The sequence below is a fragment of the Excalfactoria chinensis genome, chromosome 17, assembly GCF_039878825.1.
Source record: "Excalfactoria chinensis isolate bCotChi1 chromosome 17, bCotChi1.hap2, whole genome shotgun sequence".
Lineage (NCBI taxonomy): Eukaryota > Metazoa > Chordata > Aves > Galliformes > Phasianidae > Excalfactoria > Excalfactoria chinensis.
In genome coordinates this window covers 1,103,034-1,129,904 of record NC_092841.1, presented here as the reverse complement: position 1 = coordinate 1,129,904, position 26,871 = coordinate 1,103,034, and the positions used below count along the sequence as shown (strand labels likewise).

The 26,871-nt window shown below is 44.5% G+C and overlaps 1 protein-coding gene across 4 annotated transcripts in view; it reads left to right on the top strand.

Moving 5' to 3' along the window:
- Positions 1-25,492, top strand: part of SHISA6 (shisa family member 6) — a 205,694-nt gene extending 180,202 nt beyond the window's left edge. Inside the window, exons 4-6 of one of the 4 annotated variants that reach the window (XM_072351827.1) lie at positions 540-602; positions 11,878-12,003; positions 19,405-25,492. In XM_072351827.1, the coding sequence (XP_072207928.1) occupies positions 540-602; positions 11,878-12,003; positions 19,405-19,955 (740 nt within the window). In that variant the 3' untranslated portion in view covers positions 19,956-25,492. Of the gene's footprint in view, positions 1-539; positions 603-11,877; positions 12,031-19,404 lie in introns of all 4 variants that reach the window. The other 3 variants (XM_072351826.1, XM_072351829.1, XM_072351828.1) reach the window with 3 other exon arrangements.
- Positions 25,493-26,871: the final 1,379 nt, after the last annotated feature.

Here is a 26,871-nt window from a genome sequence, read left to right as displayed (position 1 = left end):
ATCAGGTCTTGTGGGATCTTCACTTCTCAGAGAGGGAATGCTCTACCCAGGTGCAGCTATTGAGTCCTTCTTCCTGCATTGATGAGGCTATTAATTTGATCCTGCCCTGTAGTCGTGGGATGTTGTTGTTGTGGATGGTTGTGCTCACAATGGGAGAGTGTTATCCACGTTGTGGGGGCTGATGTCCTGAAAACTCCACGTTGAATGGAGAAGGTATGGATCTGCGGCTCTGAGGTACCCAGGGAGGTATCACTGATGCCTACTAGTCCCTGTCTGGACATGCTTTTTACCTCTGCAGACTCCTCTAATTTGCAGGCTCAGCAGAAGGGGAGCAGTTTCATATTATCATGTTCTTCTTGCTTCTGGAATTTTAAGTGAACTGTATAACAGACTCTTCTGCTTTCTTAAGCATTTTCTTCTCCTTTCTTTAATCATGCTGAGATTTCCTGTGAATGCTGTGAGCTGTAATTATCATCTGCAGATCAGTGGGTTTGCTAAGCTGTTTCTTAAAGAGATCTTTTTTGTTCTGTGAATTTCAGATGACCAAGAACAAAATTATAATCACCTGATACTAAACAGTGCCACCCAGACACCTACACATGGTAAGAGAAAACAGAGCAAAATTACACATGTTGTAACTTTCCTCTGCCAGCCAGTAACATTTACTGGCATTCAAGTATGTTTAATGTTAATTGAATGGTTCCCGTGGCAATGATGCATGAATGATGGATTCCATTAACATTAAACATAGGACCATATTTTTCATTAGTGCACACAATTAAATATGGCCCAATAACTGTATAACTTTGATCATCATCCTTGTGTTTCCCCCCGTCTGGTTGCTCCCTTCTCACTTCCACATCAGCGAAGTGCTGTCAGATTGAACAGTATGAAGCAGTAAAAATGGTAACCAAAGAAAGGTCCATCTTGTTGGCCGAGCCACTCGACTCATAGTGCTGCTTGTGCACATTGTTCAGATAGGCTAGAAGGACACTGAGCATGGAGTAAGGGCTCTTAAGCTGATGTGATTTTGACATTAATGACCAGGATGTGGACAGAGTTTGGAATCACTGCTGACTCCATGCTATCCAACCTATACTTGCATGGGGATGGCTGGGATAATGTACAGAAGCCCCTGATTCACTGCACAGCATCCTTTGAGTTTCTTGACTGTGTGGTAGATAAGGACTGTGAAGAGATCCAGGACTCCCCCTGCCCACTTTTCATAACCAGAAATACTCCTTACTGAACAATTTCTGATGTTTGCTTTCCCACCCATTTATTTTACTGTGGGAATGTAGACGTTTCCCCACCCCTAGGAACTTATGAGACCCAGGGCACCTGTCATGTCATTACACCCACAGCAAGAGGGACTGTCACTGTGCTATCCTCACTGCCCCAGAAGTGACACCTCAGGAGATGTCTGGGGTAGCCTATCTCTGCCATATATCCTGTCCTTCTGAGAGCAGCCTTTCCAGAGATCCTCCAAAGCTCCCCTTGCTTTGGTTTTCAACACAAACAGCTTCAAATGTGTTAAGTCTCCTTCTGACGCTGCTCCCTCTGGGCTCCAAAAAACCACCATTTTCATATATTACCTCTATATATGGTTTAACATACTCAGTGACACCCTTCTCTCCAGCCCTGTCCTTGTGAAATAGTAAACTTATGAATGCCCCACATCAACCTTCAGCCACTTTCAAGAGTCTGGCTGTACATCAGGGATATTCCTTCACTGTCCTCCTACTTTCCATGGAGATATTTTAACCTGGAGTTGTGCCTTCGCTTCCCCTATGGCCAGAAGCCCTGCCCTTCTTCCTCCTCCGCCTGAGCTCCTTCCTTGCTTTGACTTCCTCAGCCCAAGATGAGCAGTCACCTGTGGGCAACACGTCCCTCCCTGCACTGCAGCCATAACAGACCTCCAGCAGAACCCCCTGCATCTTCCTGGCTCCAACCAGACCTGAACCAGTCATTGATTCCCTGCCTATGTGCAATCAGCCCAATCTCTGACTGCGCCCCTGTTTGCTGTGCTTTCTTTCCTCTTCACCTGGTGCCTTGTCTCAGTCTCCTCCTTTACTCTTTAAATGTGAGATACTCCTCCAGCACTCATGGCTGGAACCCCCCTCTTGCTGAAGAACCAATAAGTGATGACATCTCATCCTAACATATATTGGTTCTCCCTTCTTGTAGCTCTGAACTGATGTGTTTGTTACACTTTTTGCTCTGGCGTTTGTTTTTAACTTCACCTAGACCAATATTCTGGAACTGATTTATTGTGAAAGTTGTATGTTCTCCTATCAGAACTTCCACATTTTGCTACGAAAAATGGTGGGAGAGCGATTTGCCCTTGAAGAAGTCTCCTCCAGCCAGGCTTTGGCGTTTCCCCTTCCTATGGGCTGGGTTAGGCTATTGCTCAACCTGCAAGTTACTTTCTGCTGTAAGGATAATTTTCTGTCCATCTCCTAAAGAACCCAGTGGTAATATAGGAGTGTTTATTGAACGTGAATTGACAGGCTTAAACACTTTCCAAAAGACTTTGGTTTTTTTTCAATAATGTATTTGATAAGAATCCTAATAGGATTGGAATTGTATTTCCTTCTCTCTGCCTCCTACTACTTGCTTCTCACATTCCCAACATGGCAGGTAACCAGAACCCACCAGACCCACGTGAGCCCAGCTTACCTGCATATGTGTGCAGAAGTGTTAAGGTAGTTCCACCACTAGAACCCTACTGCATTCAGTAATCCAAACTAACATCGTGTGCTCAAACAGTTAAACTTCCCCCTGACAGATGCCTTTATTTTTCATGGGCTTGAGAGAGAAAATCAAACGGACATATTCATGATCTTGGGTTAGAAACTTTTCCTTTGGTTCTTCACTACTGTTGCCTGAAGATTTTGGTTGTACAAAGTAACTTGGATGATCTGACTACAGGAATGATTAGGAGTTACCTTTTGTTCCTAAGTTATCTGTGTGGTCGTGGCCTCTTTCATTTAAGATATAGGCGTGCTGCTGCTGATGAGCCATTGCTTGCTGAGTTTAAAGGGGTATTTGGACTTCTCAAATGAGGGATCAAAAGAGCATTCAGTATTCATAATTTATTGCTGAAATTCTGAGATAGTTCAGCAAAGCCACAGATCTAATTTAATTCTCTTCCCGGGTAGGACACGGCATACATTTTTCTGTGTGATTATGCAGATCTGTAGGTGGACATGAGCTGTCTCTTTGAGCACTGTGTTTGTGATCTCTGCCCCTCTGCCTGCCTTGCACTCACCACAAAGGGACACCTGCAACATGCAGAAGAAGGGAATGAAACCAGTGCAAGGCTCAGGAGATGCCCTGCATCACACATGGCCCAAGTTCACCCTCTGCTGAAGCAAAAAGACAGAGAACAGTTCTCAAGTTACCAGCAGACTGCAAGCAGGGCAGAGGATGTAGGTGACATGCCACTAAATGAACAATCTTGTTAACATGGAAAGACATTTCAGGATGAGTAGACAGAAAATCCCTCCTGCATGTGGAGAAGCTCCCCACAGCCTCCCCAGCAAGGATGCACTTCACCTGGTTAACATGAAGGGGAGGGCAGGATGTTGCAAACTGGATTATGCCAGTAAGGACAAAAGATCAGGTGCTCTGTGCTGATGATCTCCCTCCCACCTCCCATCATCGTAGCAATGTTACCATTCCTTACTTTCTCCTCCTATTCCTATTTCAGTGACCATCCAAAGTAATGTAACTGTGGGAATAAGCAGAGGAGGTTCTCCACAACCCAGCTGTGGTAGATGTGGAGCCCAGGGCTCTTCAGGGGTCCCCCTCACTGAGGAGGGATGACAGCCAAGCCCCCAGTACTCACCTTTCCCCACATCGTACAGCTAGTCCTTTGTAAATGCAAAGCAAACAGCACCAGATTATCAATATCCCCAAAGGTTTGGGGAATCATAGCGATCTCCCAGTATGCAGGAGTGACCCAGATGCACTGTTGCACCAGAGCAGCCATTCTGCCAATCAACATTTTGGAAGCAACCCACAGTACCCCCATTAGGAAACAGTTTTGTTCAGCTGGCACGGTAAGAAGATGGCCAAGACCCGTTTCCATGAACTGATATTACCTGGTGGCCTATGTCCTGCTGCCTGCAAGATGCCACTGTGATGAGCCCTCTGTGAATACAGGTAATGCCAATCCGTTCCATTTCCAATCTCTCTGTTTTATTACTATGGCAGAACTTTTTTTCCTTTAAGGAAACAAACTGAAAGATGATGAAGTCAAATCATGACCACAAGGATCAAGAAAAAAAAACAACAAAACAAACTGGACTTGAGTTATGTGAGATGTTCAGGCTCATCATCAGGTTCCCAGAGCTAAGAACCAAGAGTCTCTGGTTTGATTTGCCTTGGGTTGAAGTACACATTTCCTCAATGCAAGGGTATGCCCATTGCAGTGGGTTTTGTGGCCAAGTGATCACACTGAATGCTTCCAATACAGGAAAGAACTACTCATTAATAATGAGAATGTGTATAATCTGTTCTGTCAGGCTGTTATCATTTAATTAGCCTAGTGCTGGTAGCAAGGCCAACACAGGGTGAGAAGAACGTCTTTCTTCTCCTGCTGCCTGGCTGGAATGGAGGGTGCACAGAGAGGTGGCACATATTTATCATGTTGTGGATAACAGGACATGCTGGAGAAGGCAATTTCAAGTGAAGATCAAGAGCAATTCCCATAGGGCTGTTGGAGGTCCAGAGTTCAGCAGTATGTCTTCCAGTGTCCTCTGTAAGAAGGCTGTTCATTTTCTTGCGGTGGGGGTCTGTTTGTGTGCCTCATTCATTTCTAGGGCACTGAATGTCCCATTACATAGCATAGGACCTACAGTCCTACATTCTGCTTTCAGTCACATTCTTCAGATCTCACTTCCACCAAAATCAGAAGTTTGATTGTGGTTTCCTTGGATCGGGTCTTTAATTTTGCAGGTTTTAGCTCCAGATGAAGAATTCTGCACCTGTTTGTGGAAACGTAGATATTTTATATGTAAAAGGTGAATGTGAGTGCTCAAATACTTCTTTCCAAGAAGTGCAACTAAGTTTTCCAGGTGAAATGCAAATACACCTTTTGATACGTTCATTTATCTTGTTTAGCTGCTCAGATTTTATACAAAATAAGCACACACACACAAATATTATAAAAAAATCTTAAAATATGAAAAATATATAATAATAATATAATAGAAACTAAAGTACAGAGCTGAGGCAGTAGCAAATACATGCTGACTGCTCAGGCTCAGTTTCCGTAAAGCTTATTACTTTGTTTTTTACTGCTACTTAAGTTTAATCTCATTATATTTACTGCATATTTAATTATGCTAAACCACTAAGAGCCTTGTATAAACAGTTTTTATTTCCATATAAATAACAAGGAAATTGCTAAATAATATAGTTGGTAGGAAGTTCATATCATATTTTTTATGTTAGTTCGTTGCCTTTGATGATCATCTCAAAAAATACTTGGTACAACATAAGGAACAAATGGCTTCACTTCACATTTCAAATTTGGTCAAGTGTTTTTCCACAGATAATGTCTGAGTTTGTTCTTGTGGAGGTAAATTCATTTTTGTAGCCATACCCACATGAATTTCAAACAAATTTGAATGTATGTAAGCATCCTTTTTTATATCCCCCCTTCCTTCCTTCCTTCCTTCCTTCCTTCCTTCCTTCCTTCCTTCCTTCCTTCCTTCCTTCCTTCCTTCCTTCCTTCCTTCCTTCCTTCCTTCCTTCCTTCCTTCCTTCCTTCCTTCCTTCCTTCCTTCCTTCCTTCCTTCCTTCCTTCCTTCCTTCCTTCCTTCCTTCCTTCCTTCCTTCCTTCCTTCCTTCCTTCCTTCCTTCCTTCCTTCCTTCCTTCCTTCCTTCCTTCCTTCCTTCCTTCCTTCCTTCCTTCCTTCCTTCCTTCCTTCCTTCCTTCCTTCTTCCCTCCCTTCATCTCTTCCTTCTTCCCTCCCTTCATCCCTTCCTCCCTTTCTTCCTTATTTCAGATATTCAGGGCATTCCTTCCCACACAGTAACAAGACTTTGGGGGATATATTGCTAAAATAATTCTTGCATCAATTTTCTAACATCAGACCCGAAGCTTCAATGTGGGACAATCCCAGAGGATATGAAAATGATTCCCTGTACTGTCACATCTCCTCCAACAATTTGTTGAGAGTTCTGTATCTATTGTGTTTAAGAAACTGTTGACAAACTCATAACAATTTAGGACTGTTTAAATTAGATTTATCCCCAGTAGTAATATATGCAAGGAAATCAGAAGATAATCAGATCTCTGGAATATAACCTACAGAACAAGTAGACACATTATGATGTTACTACGTTCTTTCTGCAGAGCAGCAGATCTTTAATGAAAGTGGGAGAAGAGATGAGCTAGGTGATCTGGGAAGACCAGACAGCAAAGTGCCAACCTTCTGATGCATTCTAGTCACCATATGTAATGGAGATGTCAGTGGCAATCAATGCTTCAACCACCTTATGCACAAATTTTGCTAATCAGATTGCACAGGGATTGGTGTGCTACACAAATACAAGGGCAGATTGAAGCCCTTCAGTGAATTCAGATTGTCATTTACCTATCTTTACCCAAAATTTTGCTAGTAATATCCTACAGTGATGTCCTACACCCTCCACACAGGGGGCATATTGGTTTGCTGGGGTCACGGGTACATGTAAGGGATGCAACCAGCCTCTGTTAGTGTGTGCTGAGCTCCCAGGGGCTTCAATGACAACTGTCTTTGTATTTAACAGTGAAGCAACTGGTCTTTCTGTTTAGTCCATTCTAAGTAATACTCAGTGCTCAAAGGAACCACTGTTTTCACAGCCTTGGTATGGAGGGGCTGAGCATGGAGGAGCTGAGCATGGAGGTCTCAGCTTGCAGATGGAGATTGTTAGGACACCCATTGCTTGGCCCACCATGTCCCAGCAGCCAGATGAGTACCATGTCTCCACTCTTCCTTATGGGAAGAACCTGAGAAGCTGCTCTGTGTGACAGCACCATTGTAAGCACAAGGCCACATGTGTCCAGCGTCTTCATGCCAATACTGATAGGATTCAGCTGTGCCATTTGTGCTGCACGCAGTTATTGGAGAGGCATCATCCTGCAATGTGCTGGTGTGGTTCACGTTGTTTTTTTAACACCTCATTACTCTGCAGTGAGGCCTAAAAGACCTCAACCAAAAGTCTTCCTGATATGCAGAGGTATTTCATTTTCCACTTACTGAATTTAAAACCCCACATCTCCAACTCCTACGAACAAGGGCAGCTGCCCACTGGGGAGCTGCTGATTTACACCTGAGCAGCCGAGCAGGAAATGTATAACACTCTGTGAGATTCTTTGTAAGAGATGTAAAACATGATTAATAATGGTGTTTTAAAAGAGAAAAAAAAGAAAGATGTTTGAAAACACAGATAGTTCCACCCCCCACAGCCCCCTCCAAAGTACACAGCCGTTCTTTGCCTGCTGTAGCAGCGTGGCATTGCCAGGATGGCACAGGAGGTATCAAACACCAACTGATAAGAAGCAGATTTTCTCAGGGAGTGTGTCCCTCTGTATGAGCTTGCATCAGCACTGGAGAAGACTTTCTATCTGAGCCTTCAAGTGGCTGAGCAGAAGGCAGTGCTGGGGGAGCAGCGCGTGCTGTGACAGAGGGCTGAGGCTGTGACGAGCTGAAGCTGAGCAGCAGAAGGCTTTGGTTGTATCAGCTTCTTCTAGGTGACATTGTTTGCTTTCCCCGGGTGAATGTTTTAAAAGGCATCTGTTGAAATATGTTGCGGAATTCGCACAACATATGTGCAGGCTCATATGCAAATATGGAGCACATCCTTTTTGCCACTTGAGCTTTGTTTAAAACTTTGCCATAAATTCACTTTTTTGTTGTTGTTTTGGTTTGTTGGTTGTTTGGTTTTTTTTCTTCCCCTCCTGGTTATCATTTGCTCCTCTCCTTGTTGTCAAAAGGTTCTGTGACTCGTGCAAACACACTTAGAGACAGAAACTGCTGTTAAAGAACAACCTGCTTTGCAGGGACTTCAGGTCTGCTTTCCACAACATAAGCTTCCGGCTTTGAAAACCCTGAGCCTTCTTCTCAGCACTGAGTGCTGGAAGCAGCACAAGACTCTCACTCAACAGAGAGTGTTTTTCCTTCCTTTATAGATCATAAAGCCATTGGGTGTGTGCATAACACAGAGGAATCAATCCACAATTGCAGAGGGAGGAGCTGCAGCCCCTGAAATCCACGCAGGTGGATCCATGCTCAGCAAAGAGGAAGTGCTGCAGGGCTGAGCCCTCTCCTGCTGAATTAATCAAAGAGATGCTTTCTGAATCTTAAGATGTTGCGTTGGTTGTAAAAAGGCATCTTTGCTTCCATGCTATAGCAAGGAGAATTTAGAAACCAGAAGAAAAGAGATTGCTGGGTAATGTCCCCATCTCTGTAGTATGTGCTATGCACTGTGATAGCTTAATTTCCTCCATGCTCCTCTGCAGATAGCTTTGCAAATTGTGCCCAGAAAGCATGGTGTGTCAGAGGGGCATAAACTGGTACCTGGCTGTAGGATAGAGGTGAGGCAGACGTGGTCTAACACTGACTTTCAAAGGCAATTGCAGTGAACGTAGAACATCCTCTGTTTTCCAATGGACGTTTGTCATTGCCCAGAGTGTAGAGCTGAACTGGAATGAGTGGCAGTGCTGGGGAATGGAGCAAACTCAGCCACCATGAAGGAAATGGAGAGGTTTGGGTTTTTTTACATCTTGTTAATTAATCAGGTCTAGCACCTTCCATAGAAGCCAAGAAACACTACAAAGGAAGATGGGAAACAGAGGAAAGGTGTGACTCAAATTTGGTGTAGAAGCAAAGAGTTACTGCTGAATTAGTCTCCAAATTTAAACTGCAGAAGAGGTTTCTCCTTCCCAGCACCTCCAGTGTTGCCCTCAGACTACATTACACAGAAGACGTATGAAGTCATCTTGGTCATTTCAGGTATCCCTTATTTTGCTGAACGATACGTAGTGAATTTCAAGGTGACTTCTCATTTGCCAAAATATTGATGGTCTGTTCTTGACTGGCTGGATAGAAAAAGCAGTGTGAAGATGCAGTGATTCTGCAGAAGCCCATTGGATAAATGTGTGGCACTTTATTTCACACTCTCCATGCAAGCAGCCAGTTAATGCTCCTGCTTCAGCACTGAACACCACTCCATGCATATAACTGGGCTTATTTCAGCTCATCCAAACCTCCATGCAGAATGGAGATTAGATACAGGTTCTAGCTGAAAACTTTGCAAAGAGATGTTACCCCAGGGTCCTTGCCATACAAGCACAAGTAGGAGTGGGCATATCGTTTCAATGCTGATAGAGTCTCTGTTTACTGGATAATATCTAATCAATTGTTTCCACCTCCCTGATGATGTGATGCACTTCCTAATCCTGCAGTCAGTCTATTAGACATGGGTTGAAGTCATCAGCAGGAAAATAACACTCTCAGAGAAATGATACATTAGCTATAAGCTCACTTGGGGTTATGTTCTTTTTTTCCAAGCAATAACTATTCCAGGAGTGTAGAGACATACGTAACCAAGAGGGAAGAAGCTTTTATTAACCACGATGCTCGTTGCATTGTAAAGAGGAAATTTTCACCTTTGCTAAATTCTGTCAGAAAGTGCCTTGTATTTTCTCAGAACAAGGATCAAAATGATGCTCTGGCAGAGAACTGGGCTTTTCCTTTTCATTCAGGTGGCTGTCTTCTGAGCCCAGAAGAGAGCATGCATTTGCTTGATAAGTGTCACGGCAGAGACATCTCCTTACCCCTCACCTTTTGGTGCTCCCCATACAGGACGTGGTGCCCCATGCTGGGTCAGGGGTGAAAAAGCTGCTCCTTTATTATCAGTCAAAACCCACAGACAGATACTGAGGAAGAATGTCCAGATATGATGCTCTGTGGGAGGCTTCCTCGTGTGGAAAAGTGCATGGGAGGCAGTGACAACAAGGGCAGGAAGAAACGAGTTTGGGGTTTGTTTGACATGGTGGTCATTATTCAAGTGCCTGATAGGTCCCACATCAGTTCTTCCAACCCTCTGAGCCCTGTGGGAGCTGCAGAGGAGCACTCTGAGGATGCTGGCTTTAGGAAGCCCTGAGCAGCCTTCTGCAGGAAGACAGGACTGTCAGCCTCTCCTTGGCTGAGAAGAATGCAAAGGAAAAAGGATAGAAGATTTAAAATATCTATCAGGAGTCACAGTGGGAGGAAGGTTGTGGAGGCAGCTCTGCTTCCCCACACACATGGGAACTGCAGCACCATTCTTAGGCAACAGGGAACGTTGAGGAAGTTCGCAAAATGTGGGTGCTCTGAGAAGATATTCTGTTCTCCAGTGCAAGCGGGACTCCATGTGAAACCTACACAGCAGGGGAGGAGGTTATCTGACTGAAACCGCTGCATTTGGGAATCAAGTCTAGAAAATATCTGCTGCAGTATCTGCACTCTACTTGGGTAATACTCTTTTAATTGATGAGATGAGAGGAGCTGAAAGATGTTTGGACATTGCACAGGGCTAGCACATTTGCTCCAGTTTTGGGCAGAAGCCATGATGTAACTCGCAGCAGTCCATAGACAAGGGTGGGGGTCTACGAGGGTCTAAAGGCACATGAATGTGTGCTGAGCTTATATTGCATTGCCCTTCAAAAGTACCCTTTGGAGGACTGCATGACGGGGAAGGGTGAACATAGGCATCCTGGTGCTCCTCAGCTACATCAGAACACTTTGCCCTCTGATATCCCTGTCAGGCCAGCTCCTTGGCCTTTTGACCCAGCTAATGCTTTCCAATGCTGATGCAAGCCCCTGCAGAGCCCCTTTCCATGACCCTGTAGCCTGTTCTCGCTTTGCTCGTAACTATTGAAATCCTTTCTATTTTCAATACTCTTATCTCTATTTTAATACTTGAACACCAGGGAGTCAAAAATGCTGTAATTCAGCAGGCCTCTGTCCCTCAGCTGAACTGGTGAAAGACCATTTTCCATCTAGCTTGTGGCAAAGGGATGTGATTTCAGTTACAAGGCAAATTCTGCAGATTGCCTGGGCTTGACTTCTAACATCCCAGCCCAGTGCTAATCCTTATTGACAGTGCCCTCAGCATTAGCATCCCCGCAGAGGGACTTTTAAGCTGACCAGGGGCTCCTTTAGTGACCAGCAAAGTGAAGACAAGCAGAGGGCAGCATCCGCCAGCCCTGCTTCTGTGCCTCAGGACCCCCTCCAAGCCTTGCCTCATCTTCTGGTGACCTGCACAGCTGTATTTCATGCTTCACTGCAAGCAGGTGATGTATGGCCACCCCCAGAGCCCACCAGAACACTGGGGCCATGGACTGGGTTTTGTATGGGAACTTCCAGGTTTGGAGCAGTGACCCGAATTCTGGCATGATGAAAGAGCAATTTGATTATTAAAATGAACTCACAGACACATTTCAATGTCTAAGGTGATAGGAAAAGTGTAGCTTGCAGGGGTAAAGGTAGGTGATGGTGCAGGATGCAGCGGGGTCAGTCCACCACACCATGATGGAGACCTCCACGGTAAGTGAGCTGACTCTCACTCCACCAGACCCATGGACAGAGAACTGGTCTGTCTGGAGGCTTTCAAGGCAGCAGTTTGCCTCTTTCCATGATCAATGTGGACAAGGAAGCGAAGCCACATAATCCAATTTATACTGACCTGCTGGAGCCAGTTCCTGTCCAGGAGCTGTTGCTGAGGATGGCTCAGTTACGGCACTTCTCCCTATCCAGAGCTGTGGGAACAGCTCACCCCTCTCAGCTTGTTTTGATGCATGCCCTGGACATGTCTTTTTTTTCTTCTTTCTTTTTGCAGACAAGCCACGGATGAACAACATCCTTACTTCTGCCACCGAACCTTACGATCTGTCCTTCTCCCGGTCCTTCCAGAACCTCTCTCACCTCCCGCCATCCTACGAGTCTGCCGTCAAGACAAACCCAAGTAAATATTCTTCTCTGAAGAGACTAAGTAGGTGTCAGCTCATTTCATTTCCTTTGTATCTCATTTGCTTATAAGCCACAGCGGGCACAACGTTAAGGCAGTAATCTTCCCTCTGTTGTTGTACTGCCCAAAGTTGGCATCTCCGGTAATGATTCTCCTGGCTGTCACTTCCCATCAAGGAAGAGTAGAGAGAAAGAGTCACTTCATTACTGTGAGAGCACATGTGGTTATTTGCTTACTGACCTCCATCCTGCGCTGCCTCCCCCTGCTCCGCCTCTCTCTGCTCCTGATAGAGTCATCTGAGAATCCTTTTTTGCTTTCTACTGGAGCCAAGATGAGCCGAGCTGGCTGCTTAGATCAGCCGAGCTCAGCCCAGTGCACCCAGGGCAGATAACTCACCATCTGCAGGAGCAGCTGGAACCAGATGACAAACCCAGGCTGATAAAAAGCTGCTGAATTGTCTAGGAACCTCCATTTCAGTAGGAGCGCATCTGCCTGTCCTCAGCAGTGCTGCAATCCACCATGTTCCATGGTCCTGACCAGCACCATTCACTGGTTTTTTGTGCATTACTGATGTCTTTATGTGTTAGTTAGTATCTATTCTTTCTTGCTGTTTTACATATTGTATTGTTCTGTCAACTTTTCTGCAATGCTCCAGCACATCCCTGCTCCTGATGGTGAATATTCACGTGGAAAAGTAAGATTTAGAAATAAGTGATATTTGTGATGAAAAGTGCTCTCTCCAGACTGAGATGTCACATCTGTAGTGTGTTTACATGGATGTTTTCTGGGTGCAGCCAGGTATTCATGCATTTCAGTTGGAAAAATAACTTCAGTGTCTATATTTGCAATAGCTTCACTGAAAGCAGATCGGGACAATGAGCAGATGCTGCTTCCTTGGTCTGTATAAAATCTTCATTCCCAATTTAGCCCACTAGGAGAGACATACAAAATGAAGTGGCAGAGAAGCCCTCGGACTGTCCATAGCACTTGGACTGTGCAGAGCACATCCTCATGTAGAGGATTTTCCAGAAGAAAAACTGCAACAGAAATGCAGCACATAAAAATCTCAGCCCACTCCTTGGCACTTCACAGTGGAATTTAAATATGTGTTTAACATTTAGGCAAGTATATTTGACATGCTGAAAAGTAAGCATGTGTTTGACCATGTTGAAGAGCAGAGATAAGTTATTTAGGAACTGGATACTGCCATGTACGTGACTTTTGCTTCCTGATAACATTTGGAATCACTCTCCTAACCAGAGGCATTTTCCCTTCCCTGCATCCCTGTGATTAGCTGTTCATGTTCTTGAGTAGCTTTGATGATATTGTTCAATACTGGGAAACCCGTGAAATCATGACATTGAAATAGAACTGCTTTTAAATGCCTTCATTTCAAGGTGATGGTTTATTTTCATTTTTCTGATGAACTAGTGTAAAAATATCGAATTGAGGATAGTCCTCAAATTGCTCTTTCATTTCTAATTGATTTCCAGTGCTCAGGATTACCTGGGATAAGTACTTCCAGCTCAGAGGCTGGAAGATGTCTGTATTGACATTATTGGGAACAGGCTATGGGAGCATCCAGGAATTGCACCAATGACTCTTACTGTGGCTCTTACTGTGATGATGAAGAACAGGCCTCTTCCAGCCTGAGATGCATTTGTTGTTTTATATGTTGTGCATAGATGCTCATTGGCCTTGAGCTTCCTGCTGAGGATGCTGATGTATCTCACGGAAACATTCAAAAACAACAAACAAAAGCTAACTGAACTTCCCACACCTTCCATAGCCAACATCTGGAAATGTACATCAGATCTGAACTGTTTTCTGTACCTACTCCTGCAATGCTTACCCAGCTCACACTGAAGATAAATTCACCCTGACCAAGCAACCCCGTCCATGCACTGGTCGTTACCTTACCAGGTGTTCCCAAAAATACTGTCCCTCAGTACAGCATCTAAATGTTCCTTGAACACCTCCAAGGATGGAGATTCCACCACCTCCCTGGGCAGCTGTGCCAGCACCTGACTGCTATCTCAAAGAAGAAGGATCAATGAATCCCATTTTTACAGCCAGTGCTCTCCAGATCCAGAGCTTCCAGAGGATAGGAATTCAGACCTCCCCTTTAACAGTGCCAGCAATATCATTTTCTTATTCCATCCAAAGGAGCTACAGACAACAGAAATTCTGAGGCTTTGCAAATGAATTACCGTATTTCAGTTTTTCATATTTAAAATTAATTGTTCCTAATGAACTCCTTGCCATCATTAAAAAACAAAGAACAAAATCATGCTTTGAAAAGCTCAGTAACAAATACTGTCTTTCTATTTGAGTCAAACAAAAGGCATTAGATACTGAACCTGTGCTTCAGTTAATGGTTTGAGATTGTTCAGGTTAAACAGCACTTGTTTTCACTATTAGTGAATGACATCTGAACTAAATAACCAAGAAGCAATGCTCTTTACTATCACCTTGCTAAAGATGAGGAGCCAGAGCTCAGTGCAGATATGGTCAGATCCTACCCTACTTCAGCCATCGGGCATCTGGCCTCCGTTTCATCCAGGCATATTTGTAATCAGCAACGAAGGGCTTCCATCTCTGCCATATCGAGGTGGCAGTCGCTCACTGACCCCCGAATTGCTCTGGCAAACTATCAAACTGGATAACAAGACACTTTTTCATGCTGGGTTTGTGCATGGGAAGAGCAGCAGTGAGCAGAGTGTGGGGACATGCAGCTGAGCAAGAGCATCTGTGTTATTTCTGCCCTGCCCAGCACCCCAGGGAACTGCTGCTCCCAGCTGAGTGAGAAAGGTCAGTCAGAAAGGAAGCTAATATTTTCAGGCATATTAAACCACTTGGTATTGGCTGAAGGATCGTCACAAATTACTTGGCAGCTTGAAAATGTTAAAGCCAATTGAAAGAGGAAAGACAAGGCCAACGAGGGAATGCACTGGAACTGCTGAGAAAGAAAAGCAAATAAATTGCTCTGATGACCTTACACACAGATGAACGTGCATATGTTTTAATCATACTAACTTACAACCATGGGGAGGAAAATCATCCTGGGCTTTTCCACTCTCTTTTTTTAGAAACCCAAAAATACCTCATTTCTCTAATTACAGCATTGGAGGACCTGTGCTCTGCCTTCCTGCGGTGGCTTTGTCACACTCGTCTTAGGCAGGCTAAGGTGAGAGGTGAGGAAACACTCATGTGGGGCTCTCCCTGTAAATAAGAGAAACAAAAATCTCCTGTGCGGGTCAGCTTGTCTTAAAGCAATCAACACACCAGGAACTGACATGAGGGGAAAGAATGGGAAGAAAAGAAAATGAAATTATCCAGAAAAATATGATTTCCCTTAATTCCACTGCTAAGCTTTTTATAAAACATGAGCAAAGCCCCATAAATATGAGACCAGTTTGTTGTTTTAAAGAGAATTCTCCATTAATCAATAGACCAGTGATTTCCTCCTGCCTACTCATCATATCTGGCCTCTAGAAATCCACTCAGGACACCCTTTTTTTAAGCACATCTATAAGGGAGAAACATATTCAATTGCTGTTTTATTTTTGCTAAATTTAAAAATGTCAGTTATGACACGAGCACCAATGAAACAGTAAGGAGCAGCAGTATCAGGGTCTCGTTATCCCTGTGAACTTGCTGATGCAGTGAGCATGGGATGAAATAGATTGGAAGGTTTCAGGTCCTGGGCATGCAGATATGCCCAGGGAGGCGGTGGGTGACCCATCCCTGCAGACATTCAAGGTCAGGATGAATAGGGCTCTGAGATCTGATCAAGCTGTAGCTGTTCCTGCTCACTGCAGGAATTTGAAGCAGGCGGCCTTGAAGGGTTCCTTCCAACTCAAACCATTCTATGGTTCTGCAATTTCCATTTTAGCTAACAAAGGTGGCCAGATCAGTTCCAGCACCACCAGCACTTGGTGATGCACTCGGAGCCTTGAAGCTCTGAAGCCTGAAGCCACATTTGTTTCACTGTTCTGTTCAACGTTGCTGTAGAGATTTCCCTTCACACAAAGGCTCCGGTGTGATACTTGGCCTATCATCAGGCTGTGTCCTCCATCACTGCAGCTCTAACACTCAACTGACATCACCTTCCAGAGTCAGCAGCCTAAATAAACCAGCATGTCATTGACAGTTTGAAACTTTGATTCCTTTGAGAAGGAGATGTGAAGTTTTTCTGCACCTGAAAATGTTCCTGGAATAGCTGTGCCAACATCTACCTGTGTCTCTCAGCAGCGAAGGAGGAGACAGTCTGTATGAGCTTAGGAACACCTTTAAAGTGAAATCAGGACCTGAATGAGTTAGCAGATGCCAGCAAAAGGCCATGCAGATTTCCATCTTCCATCTCTTAAAACAGTGAAGATGGGGTATTTTTAATGAACAGATATTTTTAATGTTTCTAATCAGCAAAACTTTTTGGAGTGTAGACATGCTGCATTGTTCATCTAAATTAGCAAGGAGCAACTTTGAACCGCTTTTAATCAGCTGATTCTACTGCCTCACTAGCAGGCTCAAACCACTGCAAACCTCACTTCTTAAGCTGGTTTAGCTCCTCTGGCAATTACCATGGCCAGGTGTGAGCATCCAAGCACATCTCCATTTGGGATGTTCTCTGCTTTAATTACATCTATTTAGAGTCACTTGGGCAAATCCAGCAGCAATTCTCTCATCCAGAGCAGAGGCCAAGTGCCAGAGTTCTAATTGCTCAGCTCCTATTCTGCAACCAGCTTCACACATCATTATCAAGCCCATGCACGCTAAGTGTGTGCAAGTCTATCTATGGCCACAGGATAGAATACAAATAGCTAACATTACTGTGGCCATATCAAAATTCCCTAGTTCTTCCCAGGCTTACTAAAAGGTGGTTTTAAAGGCACAAGGGTTGGATGCCAGGGGAGCTGCTCTCTCATCAACAAGATTCTTCCTAGAAGTTTTGTATTACAAAAGAAAAAGGACGCATTTCTACCATTTATACTCTGCTGAGCAAATCCCATCCACAGTGAACATGCCAACAGAGGAGAGCTCTGGGTAATCCTCATGCCCTGGCAGAGTGCGGGCTGTCAAGAAGAGCTCATCACCAATGATAGTGCCAACAGGGCATGCATTTCAGCACATTCATTCTCAGCTTGCATTTTTGGATGCAGAAAGACCAGCCTCATTGGATCCTTCCTCATGGATCCAATGGGTTGTGTGGACTGTTTTCAGGAACATGAGGAAAACCATCCAGAGGATATCAAAGAGCACTGAGCATGTGGGAGAGGAGGAAATCAGTGAGTGAGGTCACCCAGCACAGGCAGCTTGCAGCACCATGAGTTGTTCCTGAAAAGCCCAAGGCACTAATTTTAAAAGCTGTCTTATGAACAAACTTCTGGGATGCTGTCAGCACCCAATTAAGTATCTTAAAGCGCTGACATTTCCCCAGCTAACACTTCGCCTCATGGGACAGGCAGCCAATTCCTCAGCTGATGTGCTGTGTAAAAACCACAGATTTATGTCTGTGTCAGAACAAACAGTTTCTGCTTAAGTACATCTCACCAAATTTCTGCTTAACTGCTATATATACTGAATGTCTACATAGAATCCAAGCACTGGAGGACAAAGGTATAGGCCCCACCATATCATCATGTCCCAGAATAGGACTTTGTCCCACAAGAGGATCATCTACTTCAACCACTTCATGATTGCCTAACAGTTCTGAATCAGATTTTTGTGATTTTTATCACTTGAACATCCTCAGAAACTCTACATGTGCATTTTTGCTCTTCCACCATCATATACTTTCCCATCTAATATCACTTTTATCAGTGGAGTGAAACACTGCAGCTATGAAAATGAAAGGCCTTCCTTACAATCTTTATCACGTGTGTCTTATAGACAAAAATTTTGCAAAGGAATTTTACAGCAGGCCCCGGGAGTGGCATATAGGAGACGATGTCCATCAGCACTTGGCTAGAGATGATAAGTGCTTACTGGGTTATGCTTGTATTTCCAACTCTGTGGTCCTTGCACCACACTGCTCCCACCAGATCAGTTTCAAGAGACCTTGTTCTTTCTGTAAGGTGGAGAATTTCACTTTGTCTTTGAATGAGGAGGACCCTTCCTGCACACCAGATGTTTTGTTGTCTTCTCCATGGAGATGAAGGCTGCTTGCCACGTGTCTGGGATGACTCTGGGGTCTTTTGGAGCCACTGATGAGCCAGGAAAGATGGGACACATCAAGAAAACATCTCAGAAAAGGAAATGGAGGAGAAAGACACATACAGATTCTTAGTGTTGAGCTCTAGACACACCTCCACCCCCCCAGACCATGGAGATACTGTTGGGAACTTTTATTTAATGACAGTATATTTCTGATAAGGGACTGGTGCTCCATGCTTTACACCTGCAGTCACAGACACATCATGATGGTCCACAAGCTGTGCTGTCTTGAAACCCAAAGACTGATGATCCTCCTTCCAGCCAGGTAGTCCTACTCTCCCAGCATAAGGCATGTGAGCATCAAAGTTAAAACACTTTGATTGATAAAACCCGGAAAGCTGGGTTTTTCCTTCATCTTCAAACCACAAGTTGTTTGAATCAGGTCATTCCACCTGCTCTGGGATTTAAGTAGTATGCTGGGATGCATCTGCAGCAGGTAGAATCCTCCCTGAGGCTGGAACATTTGTCTGAAATCCAAAAAGAATTCTGCAACAAAGAGATCATTTAAGGCAGAGAAGAAGCAAACTGAGCAAGCAACTTTCCATGAGATAAACTCCACAATATCACGCAGTGTATAGAAACACTGGAATAAAACCTCAGGCATGTGATTCAGCATCTCAGAGTGAACATCCCATACCCACCAGAGACACTTCGTAAGCACATTTACAAATACTCAAGAATAGTAATTAACAATGTTTTGAGATAGCTTGAGGGTTTCACAGCATATCTGTATCTGAGGCCAGAGGTATGGGTTTCCCCAGATGGGGAAACTGCTTGTCTCACCTTGCTTTCTCTATGCTTTTTGTAAGTGTATTGTGAAGATGATGCTGGATCACTTCTCCGTAACTTGCTGTTTGTGTGAACTGTGTGATACCATGGTCTGGACTCAGCAGCATACAGAGTCTGTTGTGTCTGTTGTGCAAAAAGGTGTGATGCATCACAAAAAGAATTACACCTGTCTGCATGCAATTATAGCTGATAAACCCATGGCCACACAACCCACTTGGGGCTGATGTCCCTCCATCAGGCAGCATCCTTTCATGGATGTTCATGCCCAGGGCCAGCTGCTAGAGACAGCCCTCAGGTCTTACTGGGAGGCTTCTGCATGGCTGTGTGAAACCCTTTCTCAGCCTGTGGGACATCACGCTGACATTTCTAACCGTTCCCTTTCTTTTCCCACAGCTGACAAAGAGGCTGATGAGTACTACATGAGGAGGAGACACCTGCCCGACCTGGCAGCCCGGGGCACGCTCCCCATCAACGTCATCAAAATGTCTCAACAGACCAACCACAGGGACAGGCCCCGCCGTCCCATCAGGGCCATGTCCCAGGACAGGGTGCTGTCTCCTGAGAGGATCATGCCTGAGGAGTTTAGCATGTCCTATGAAAGGATCCTCTCAGATGAACAGCTTCTGTCCGCGGAGCGTCTCCACTCCCAGGACCCTCTGCTCTCCCCGGAGCGGTCGGGATACCCCGAGCAGTCCATGTCACGGGCACTGTCACACACAGACGTCTTTGTTTCAACACCTGTCTTGGATCGCTACAGGATGACAAAAATGCACTCCCATCCTAGTGCCTCAAATAACTTGTACAATACCTTAGGGATGAACCCAACATCCGCCAAGCGCCAAGCGTTCGCCTCCCGACGGCACAACACGGTAGAACAACTGCATTATATTCCAGGACACCACCACCACTACCGCACAGCGAGCAAAACAGAGGTGACTGTTTGATATGACCTCGAGCATTGTAGATATTCATCAAGGACTGGGGTGGCCACAGCACCCCGTACTGCAGTGGCCTTATAGGCCAAGATAACCTCTAATAACTCAGTGTCTGGAAAGATTTCTCTGACAGTCCCATCCACATTGTTTTTAAAGTCACCTCTACATCAATTGCATAAGAAGAACCCAACCAAACTGAAAATAGTGAGGGATAATGGAGGAAACCTCCTGACGTGCATCAGTTTCTGTCAAAGAAAGCCATAGTAAGTAGATGGCTCCTTCCAAGGGCTCACCTACATTATCTTATTATTTTTATCAGTTTAAGACTTTTCAGCTGCTACAAGCAGAACCAGTCTCATGCAGCCCATGACAGGGAGGAGGAAATGCAGTGCTCCATCCTGGCAGGAAGGGGCCCTGTTCTCATCCCTCATGCCAGTCCTCATGGCTGACCTTTCAGTAGCAAGTAGGTCAGTTTCTGGCAGCTGAGGATCACCTCCAGACCACTCAGTACCAGCCAGCACCCATCCATCTGTTCTTCCTCACCCTTGGAACAAATTCAAGGGCAGACTTTCCTAAGGGACTGGCAGATCTAGGGACAAGAATAGCCTGGCTGAGAATTAAAGATTTAGTTTATATTAAATATACTCATAAGATAAAAAAATATACTAGTGCCTACAAATCGCCTGCTCTCTCAGTGTAGGAAGTAGTGGGGTTGATGTGTTCAATAAGCACAATTATACTGAAATGCTTGTTAGACCCCTTCTCCACTCATTCTATTATCTTACTGTCTCCAACATGTAAATAGGAAGGAGGAACAGCCTATCTCTCCTCCAGCTTCTTGCCACTGCTGAGGCTTTAGTGCCAGAATTTGTTCAGCTTCACTCTGCTGACCTGCGCTGGGGGCAGTGCTGACTCCACCAACACCCCTGCCAGGAAAGGCTACCGTGGGTTTCATCTGAATTTCTCCCCAGGAGTTTCTTACCCTGACAGCATTTTCCACCAGTCCAATTCCTGTTTCCCAACGTGTTTCTTTCTTTTAGTTGCGACCTAGAACACTGTATGTAGCAAATCTCTTTCCAGACCTTAGCAGAACAGAGAGCACCCGTCTACAGAAAAGCAAGTTGGTAATTTTCCATGGTTGTCTTACCATATAATGGCCCCAAAAGAAACCTTCCAAATTCCAATTCCACCGAGTCCCACTTCTAACCATGCAGACATTTCATTCCATTCCATTTCACGCATATAAATTATATATCCAGCATAACTATAATTAACGGGCATGTTGTATATCCGATATAATGGTAATTAGATAATGTATATTTGTAAAATCTTTTAAGAATAGACTTGTGGGCCCAGAATTTGTGAGGGCTTTACCTCTGGCTTTCTACACAGATTGGGATCTGCTCTGGATTTTTGTTGTTGTCGTTGTTGTTGCTGTTCCTTTTTTAATTGTTATTATTTGTTTTCCTTTTATTTGTGTTCCTTTCAAATCCTGCGGAACCAACTCACAGTAGAACTTTCTTTGGCCAGGAAAGGGTCTCCAGTTCTGAAGGCCACCCGGCCCCAGTGCTGTAGCTGTCCGTGGTGTGAACTCAGAGCCCCAGCACATGCACACCCATGCACCAATCCAAAGGACAGGCATGATCCCTCCTTGGGGTAAAAGGATGACTTACTTCAGATTATAAACACATTTCCATACGGCACATCTCTCTCACATCCTCACCCTGATTCCCTTTCAACTTGCTCTCCAGCAAACTCTGTCTAAATTAGCTCTGTTCTCCTCCTCCCCACAAATACCTCCTGCCTCTTGGCCTTAATGATGTTCCCAGCTCAATACTGCATACAGTGATCATAGGTTGTAAGCTTGAGTCTCATGCAGGGGCTCATGATGGTTCTTCTGGTGCAGGATAGGCAGGAGGAGCATGCTGTCTATTCCAGGTAAGAAATAGGCTTCAGTGGGGTGGTCATGTTGGCTTTCACTGTGATAGTTTTCAAAAGAGAACCGAGGCCCTTCTCTTTCCCAGACCATGCTGCTGTTGCTGCTCCTAGTACATGGGCTTTCTTCCTCAGCTGATAGAGACTGTGTTTAGAATAGACTCCATTTGAGAGAAGTATGGGGGCTTTGTTTGACGGAAACTGAGTTGGAAAGGACCAAATAACCTATATGTGATCTAAGTGGCTATTACCATGCAGCCTTGGGCAAAGCCGTTCTGGGCAAAAAACAGAACTGTGCGTGATCAGGGTGGAAGTTCATTGGTGTGGGAGCAACAAGTGAGAAAAGGCTCACACCTCATCTTCTGACCCTTTGCTTTGATGGACACTCCTCTCCCCTGACTACCTCCCAGCTCCTCAGTTCAGTCATGGGATATTTCTTCACTTAATTCCTTGCAGCCAGAAGTTTGTGATTGATTTGAAGAGAAGAAAAATGCACATGACTGACAGGGAGGCAGTCCCTGCTAAGTTTCCAGGGCTCTTCCATTCATTTCTGTCCCAGACAAAGCCAGGATTTTCCCCTCTGCAAGCAGAGAGATGTGAACGCTGGGGGAGAGGAGAGTCCACCCTAAAGTCTTCAGGAGCTGAGGTGGCAGAGCTGGAGAAGCAGAAGCAACCATGTGAGGCTCTGGGTAGCTTTTTGTCCCAATCTCTCATCTTTGTCTAAGTGTTCAGTTTGTCAACTAAGAAGCTGCTGGACCAGATGCAAATATGGAAGCTTTCCACCCAAGTAGCCCATGCTATGCTGTGACCTCTGAGCCTTCTCTTATTCTGACTGACTAACATCACAGGCCTTCTGCTAACTTGTCAATAATCCTCCAAAGAAATCTTGTCCCCGTCTCCTCACCTCTTCCACCCACACAACAGTTTCAAGCAGTTGTGTCTTGTTAGAACTATCAAACAGCCTTTCTAAGCCAAATTTCTCTGCCACTACCACAAACAAATTTCAGCAAATTTATTTCAGAAGGCAACAAGGCCCAAATGGCTGCAACTTATTCTGGGCACTGTTTGATTCCCTTGGCTTGCACTGTATGTTGGAATGGGTTGGTAGCTAGAGTAGTGGCATGTCAGCACGTACAGGTGTTCTTACATGATTTTGCTCCTTTTTCTTAGAGTTTGTCACCAAAATGGCACTTGGTCCAAGACTGGGGGTCATGGTACATGGTCTGGTCCCCAGCATTTCTGTTTTCTGTTGTCAACACACAATGATAATAGCAACACTTAACTATTCCACAGAGGCATTATGAGGGTCCATACCATGTCTTTGAAGTGCTTTGAGACCCTCTTACAACAGACACTGTAGAAGAGAAAAACATTTTTATTACTGTTGTTTGTCACCATTGTCCTGCCACATCGTGTCTGATGTGTTGCAATCCAGTCTATCCAGAATGAGAGTGCTGGGGTGGGGGGGGATGCAGCCCCCCAGATTTCACACTGCTTTCCTTCTGCTCATGCTCCCACTAGCAGGCAGCAGCTCCGAGGAACACTGTTACCTGCACTGTGACTTTCCTGCTTTCTCCTCTTGTCTGAGTCCCCGTTTCGTTCTGCACTCAGGACAAAAGTAGGAAGCAGTCACATTCCTCTGTACAGTAAAATATGATCTGCCTTGATTAATCTAATGTACTCTGAAGAATTGATCTGTCTTTTTCTCCAACTCACAGGTGGAAACACATCTGTGGAGCATCCAGTTCCAAGTGTGCATGTGCGGGGACTGAGGGAGGGTGATGTAGAAAGGTTTATATTCTTTCCTACAAACTGATAATTATTTGCATTCCCCAAGCAGCGACACTTAATAGTGAGCTGCGCTGGGTTTTATATAATTACATATCTCACTGACACAGATACGTGTATGTTTATGGGTATACACATAAACACACATCTATACATACATACCGTAAAATGCAGTCGTAAAGTTCTAATTGACCCTGTATCAATCTAAGCTTCCAAAATGCATTGACCCACTCTTTGAAATGTGGAAAACTGTTTTTAATGAACTGTGCAGGTGACCATATGGAACAGAAGTTTTGTCATAGAAGGCTACTAATGGCAGTGAATTGAGTTTTAAGGAAAAACGAAATATTTTTCAGAGTTTTAATGTTCCTTTTATAAATAATATTCTCTTTCTTGGGGATGGGGGTGGGTGGGAGAACAAGTTATGCAGAAATAAGCCCTCCTTTCCTGGCCTAGATTTATGTTCTGCTAACCCAGCTGGCTGCAGTGCTAATCCCATAAATCTGGGCTTTGAGCATGCCTATTTCTCTGCTTTGGTCTATCAGAAGCTTTCTCACCACAAGTCTGCAAGAGCCTGCGTTGAGTTTTTGTAAGAGATACGTAGGTCCTAATCAGAGGGAAGATTTCTTCACCTTCTTCCTCCACATCAAACGAAATCATCATGAAACAGGGTAACTTTAATTGTATTTGAAGTAAGCATTCTAGTTTGTTAACAATTTGCCATCTGCAGTTCACGTGATGGAGAAGTAGCTTAGTTTTGTTTCAAACTCAGCTGAATTCTACACATACAGATTTCACGTTCAAGTATATTTCAGTCCAGTAAGAAGTTGGTGGGGGGAATATGTGAGCAGGAGGCTGAAATATTTGTCCTACAAAGTGTTGCTAGCAATAAGCCTGTGCTGGGTCTGCTTCTTAGAGGACGGTTGCTCGTGCGTTGTGAGCAGATGGTGGAAGGTACTGCTCGCAGCTTCTCCTAACTGGCTCAAGGCTGCCAAGGAGGTGCCCTCAAAGAGCCCAGATCCCAGTTGGGAAAACCAACCTACACTTCACCTCTCAGGGGTGAGGGGAGACTCGGACTGATGACAGGAGCGTGTCGGAATAAATCTGGAAATGAAATCTCAGCAGCGAGCAAGGCAACGTCTCACACCTCCACCATGACCTGTGATGTCCAGGAGGTCTCGGCCGGAGGAGACACGTGTTGCCCCATCCCCACCCTCTGCCCATGTGCTTCGTATCCACTCCCAACCTTCTGTCTGTAAACCTGTTAGGCATTTTTGTAGCAAGAATTCCTTGGCTCCGAGAAAGACACTTCTTACTGTAATATTTTTAGTTTGGGGGACAATATTTCCTAAGAGGGGTTAAGTGGATATTTTTGTGCTTTAGCCCAGTTTATGGATTCCATGTTTATTATACAGTAGTACTGAAGAGGAAGTACGTTTGTATCTATAACTTTGCACAGACTCTTGGTTAACCATTAAAGAGGCTTCAAGACGAGCAGTATTTGACTGTTTTTCTCTGTATTATTCTTGTTGTTATACTTACCTGTAAAAGCACATTCTGTATGTACTGTAAACAAAAATATTATCAGTTTAGTAAAATTTAGTCTTAAGGATTTTTCCACTTTTGTCAGTAACGAATATTTATGGATTCAAAAATAAAGGCAATTTCAACATATAAACTGTTTCCTTTTGATATCTATTGGGGAAAAAATAAAAGGCCATTTTCCTGGCAGCCTTCCCAACCTTTGTAACCAGCGTTTGAAAGGTAGATATCTATATTTCTGTGTGTACTTAAATAGCACCTATTAAAACGAAAGCTACAAGGTCTGGAAGAGTCATTATTTTTATGTATTTATTTATTGCATTCATCATCACACCAGAAAATAGCAGGGGGAAGAAGCGAGACATTATTATATGCTGTAAAATTTTGTCATGCTAGCCTATAAGGTTTTATTTTTAAATTGGCCTCCTTTAATTTTACATTGGCAAGCTGTGATTCACTCTCCATCTAGAAAGCCTTGCTCTGCAAAGCCATAATTCGTGAAATGCCCCATAGCACTGGAGGCTTCAGCAGGGGCTTGGCTTTTGCTGTTGGCAGGACTGCACATGCAGGAATTTCCTCATCAGTCATCTGAGAGGTGAGCAGTGCCAATGAAGCCAGAGCACATTCCTCACTAAGCATCCCTCCCAACTACCATCAAGGATGAAAGTGGAAGAGTATTTCTTTTCTTTGGAAGTGACAAAATTTGTATTTCGATGTTCCTATTAATTTGCTTTCAGCATCATGCAAATTAGATTGCATTACAGAAATGTGATTGTCGGAAATTGGGAAGGATTTCTGGATACGAACACTGTTGAGGCATCAGAAGGCTTTCAGGATACACTGTGGGGACAGGACAGTTGAGGGCAGATGCTTCCCTCCCAGCACACAGCTGCTGGCAGCCAGTCCCCATGGGGCTGTGCTCTGGGAGAAACCCTCCTCATCTGATGTCACATCTCTCTCCCCTGTCCCTCTCTGCCCTTGTCCCTCCTCTGCAAACCCATGGCTTACATGGAGCTCTAGAAGAGTGCTGTGTTCTTCCCTTCCACCTCCCTTGGTGCAGAGGTGACCACATCACCTTCCCTCACCCACCAAGACCCTCTTTGGTCTTTCCTTATCACTGTCTGTTTCCTTTGCTGCTCAGTTTAAATAGATTAACAAAGTTCTGAGATGCAACACCTCATTGCCACCAAGATAATCATTTTCCAGGGCAGGTCCGGGGGGAAGATGTGCCTTTTCCTACCCCTCTGGCTGGGTTGGTGCTTAGGGTCTTCTATTGCCCTAAAAGCAGAGCTCAAAGTCAACAAGGAATAATCAGCAGTTCCTAAGAAACACATGAACCAGCAGAGTTAATTAAAAAGCATTTTTAATGGCAAAGTTTCATTTTGCCTGGCGGTTCTATCCATAATTACCCAGTCCTTTGTAGCACTAATAAGTGGGGAGGGAGCAATGGGGAATTAGCTAATTTCTCCACTTCCCATAAAAGGCATTGAGAAGAACAGCAGGATTTATTGTGCTGAGAGCCAATGATGACTGAGAGGAAGCCGGAGCCAATTCTTACCTCAAAAAGCAATAAATCCTGCTGCTCCCATTTCCAGTAATAACTGAGCTCAGTACTGTGGTGAAGAGCTTAGGCCCATTCTGTGTGGCAATGAAGACCCAC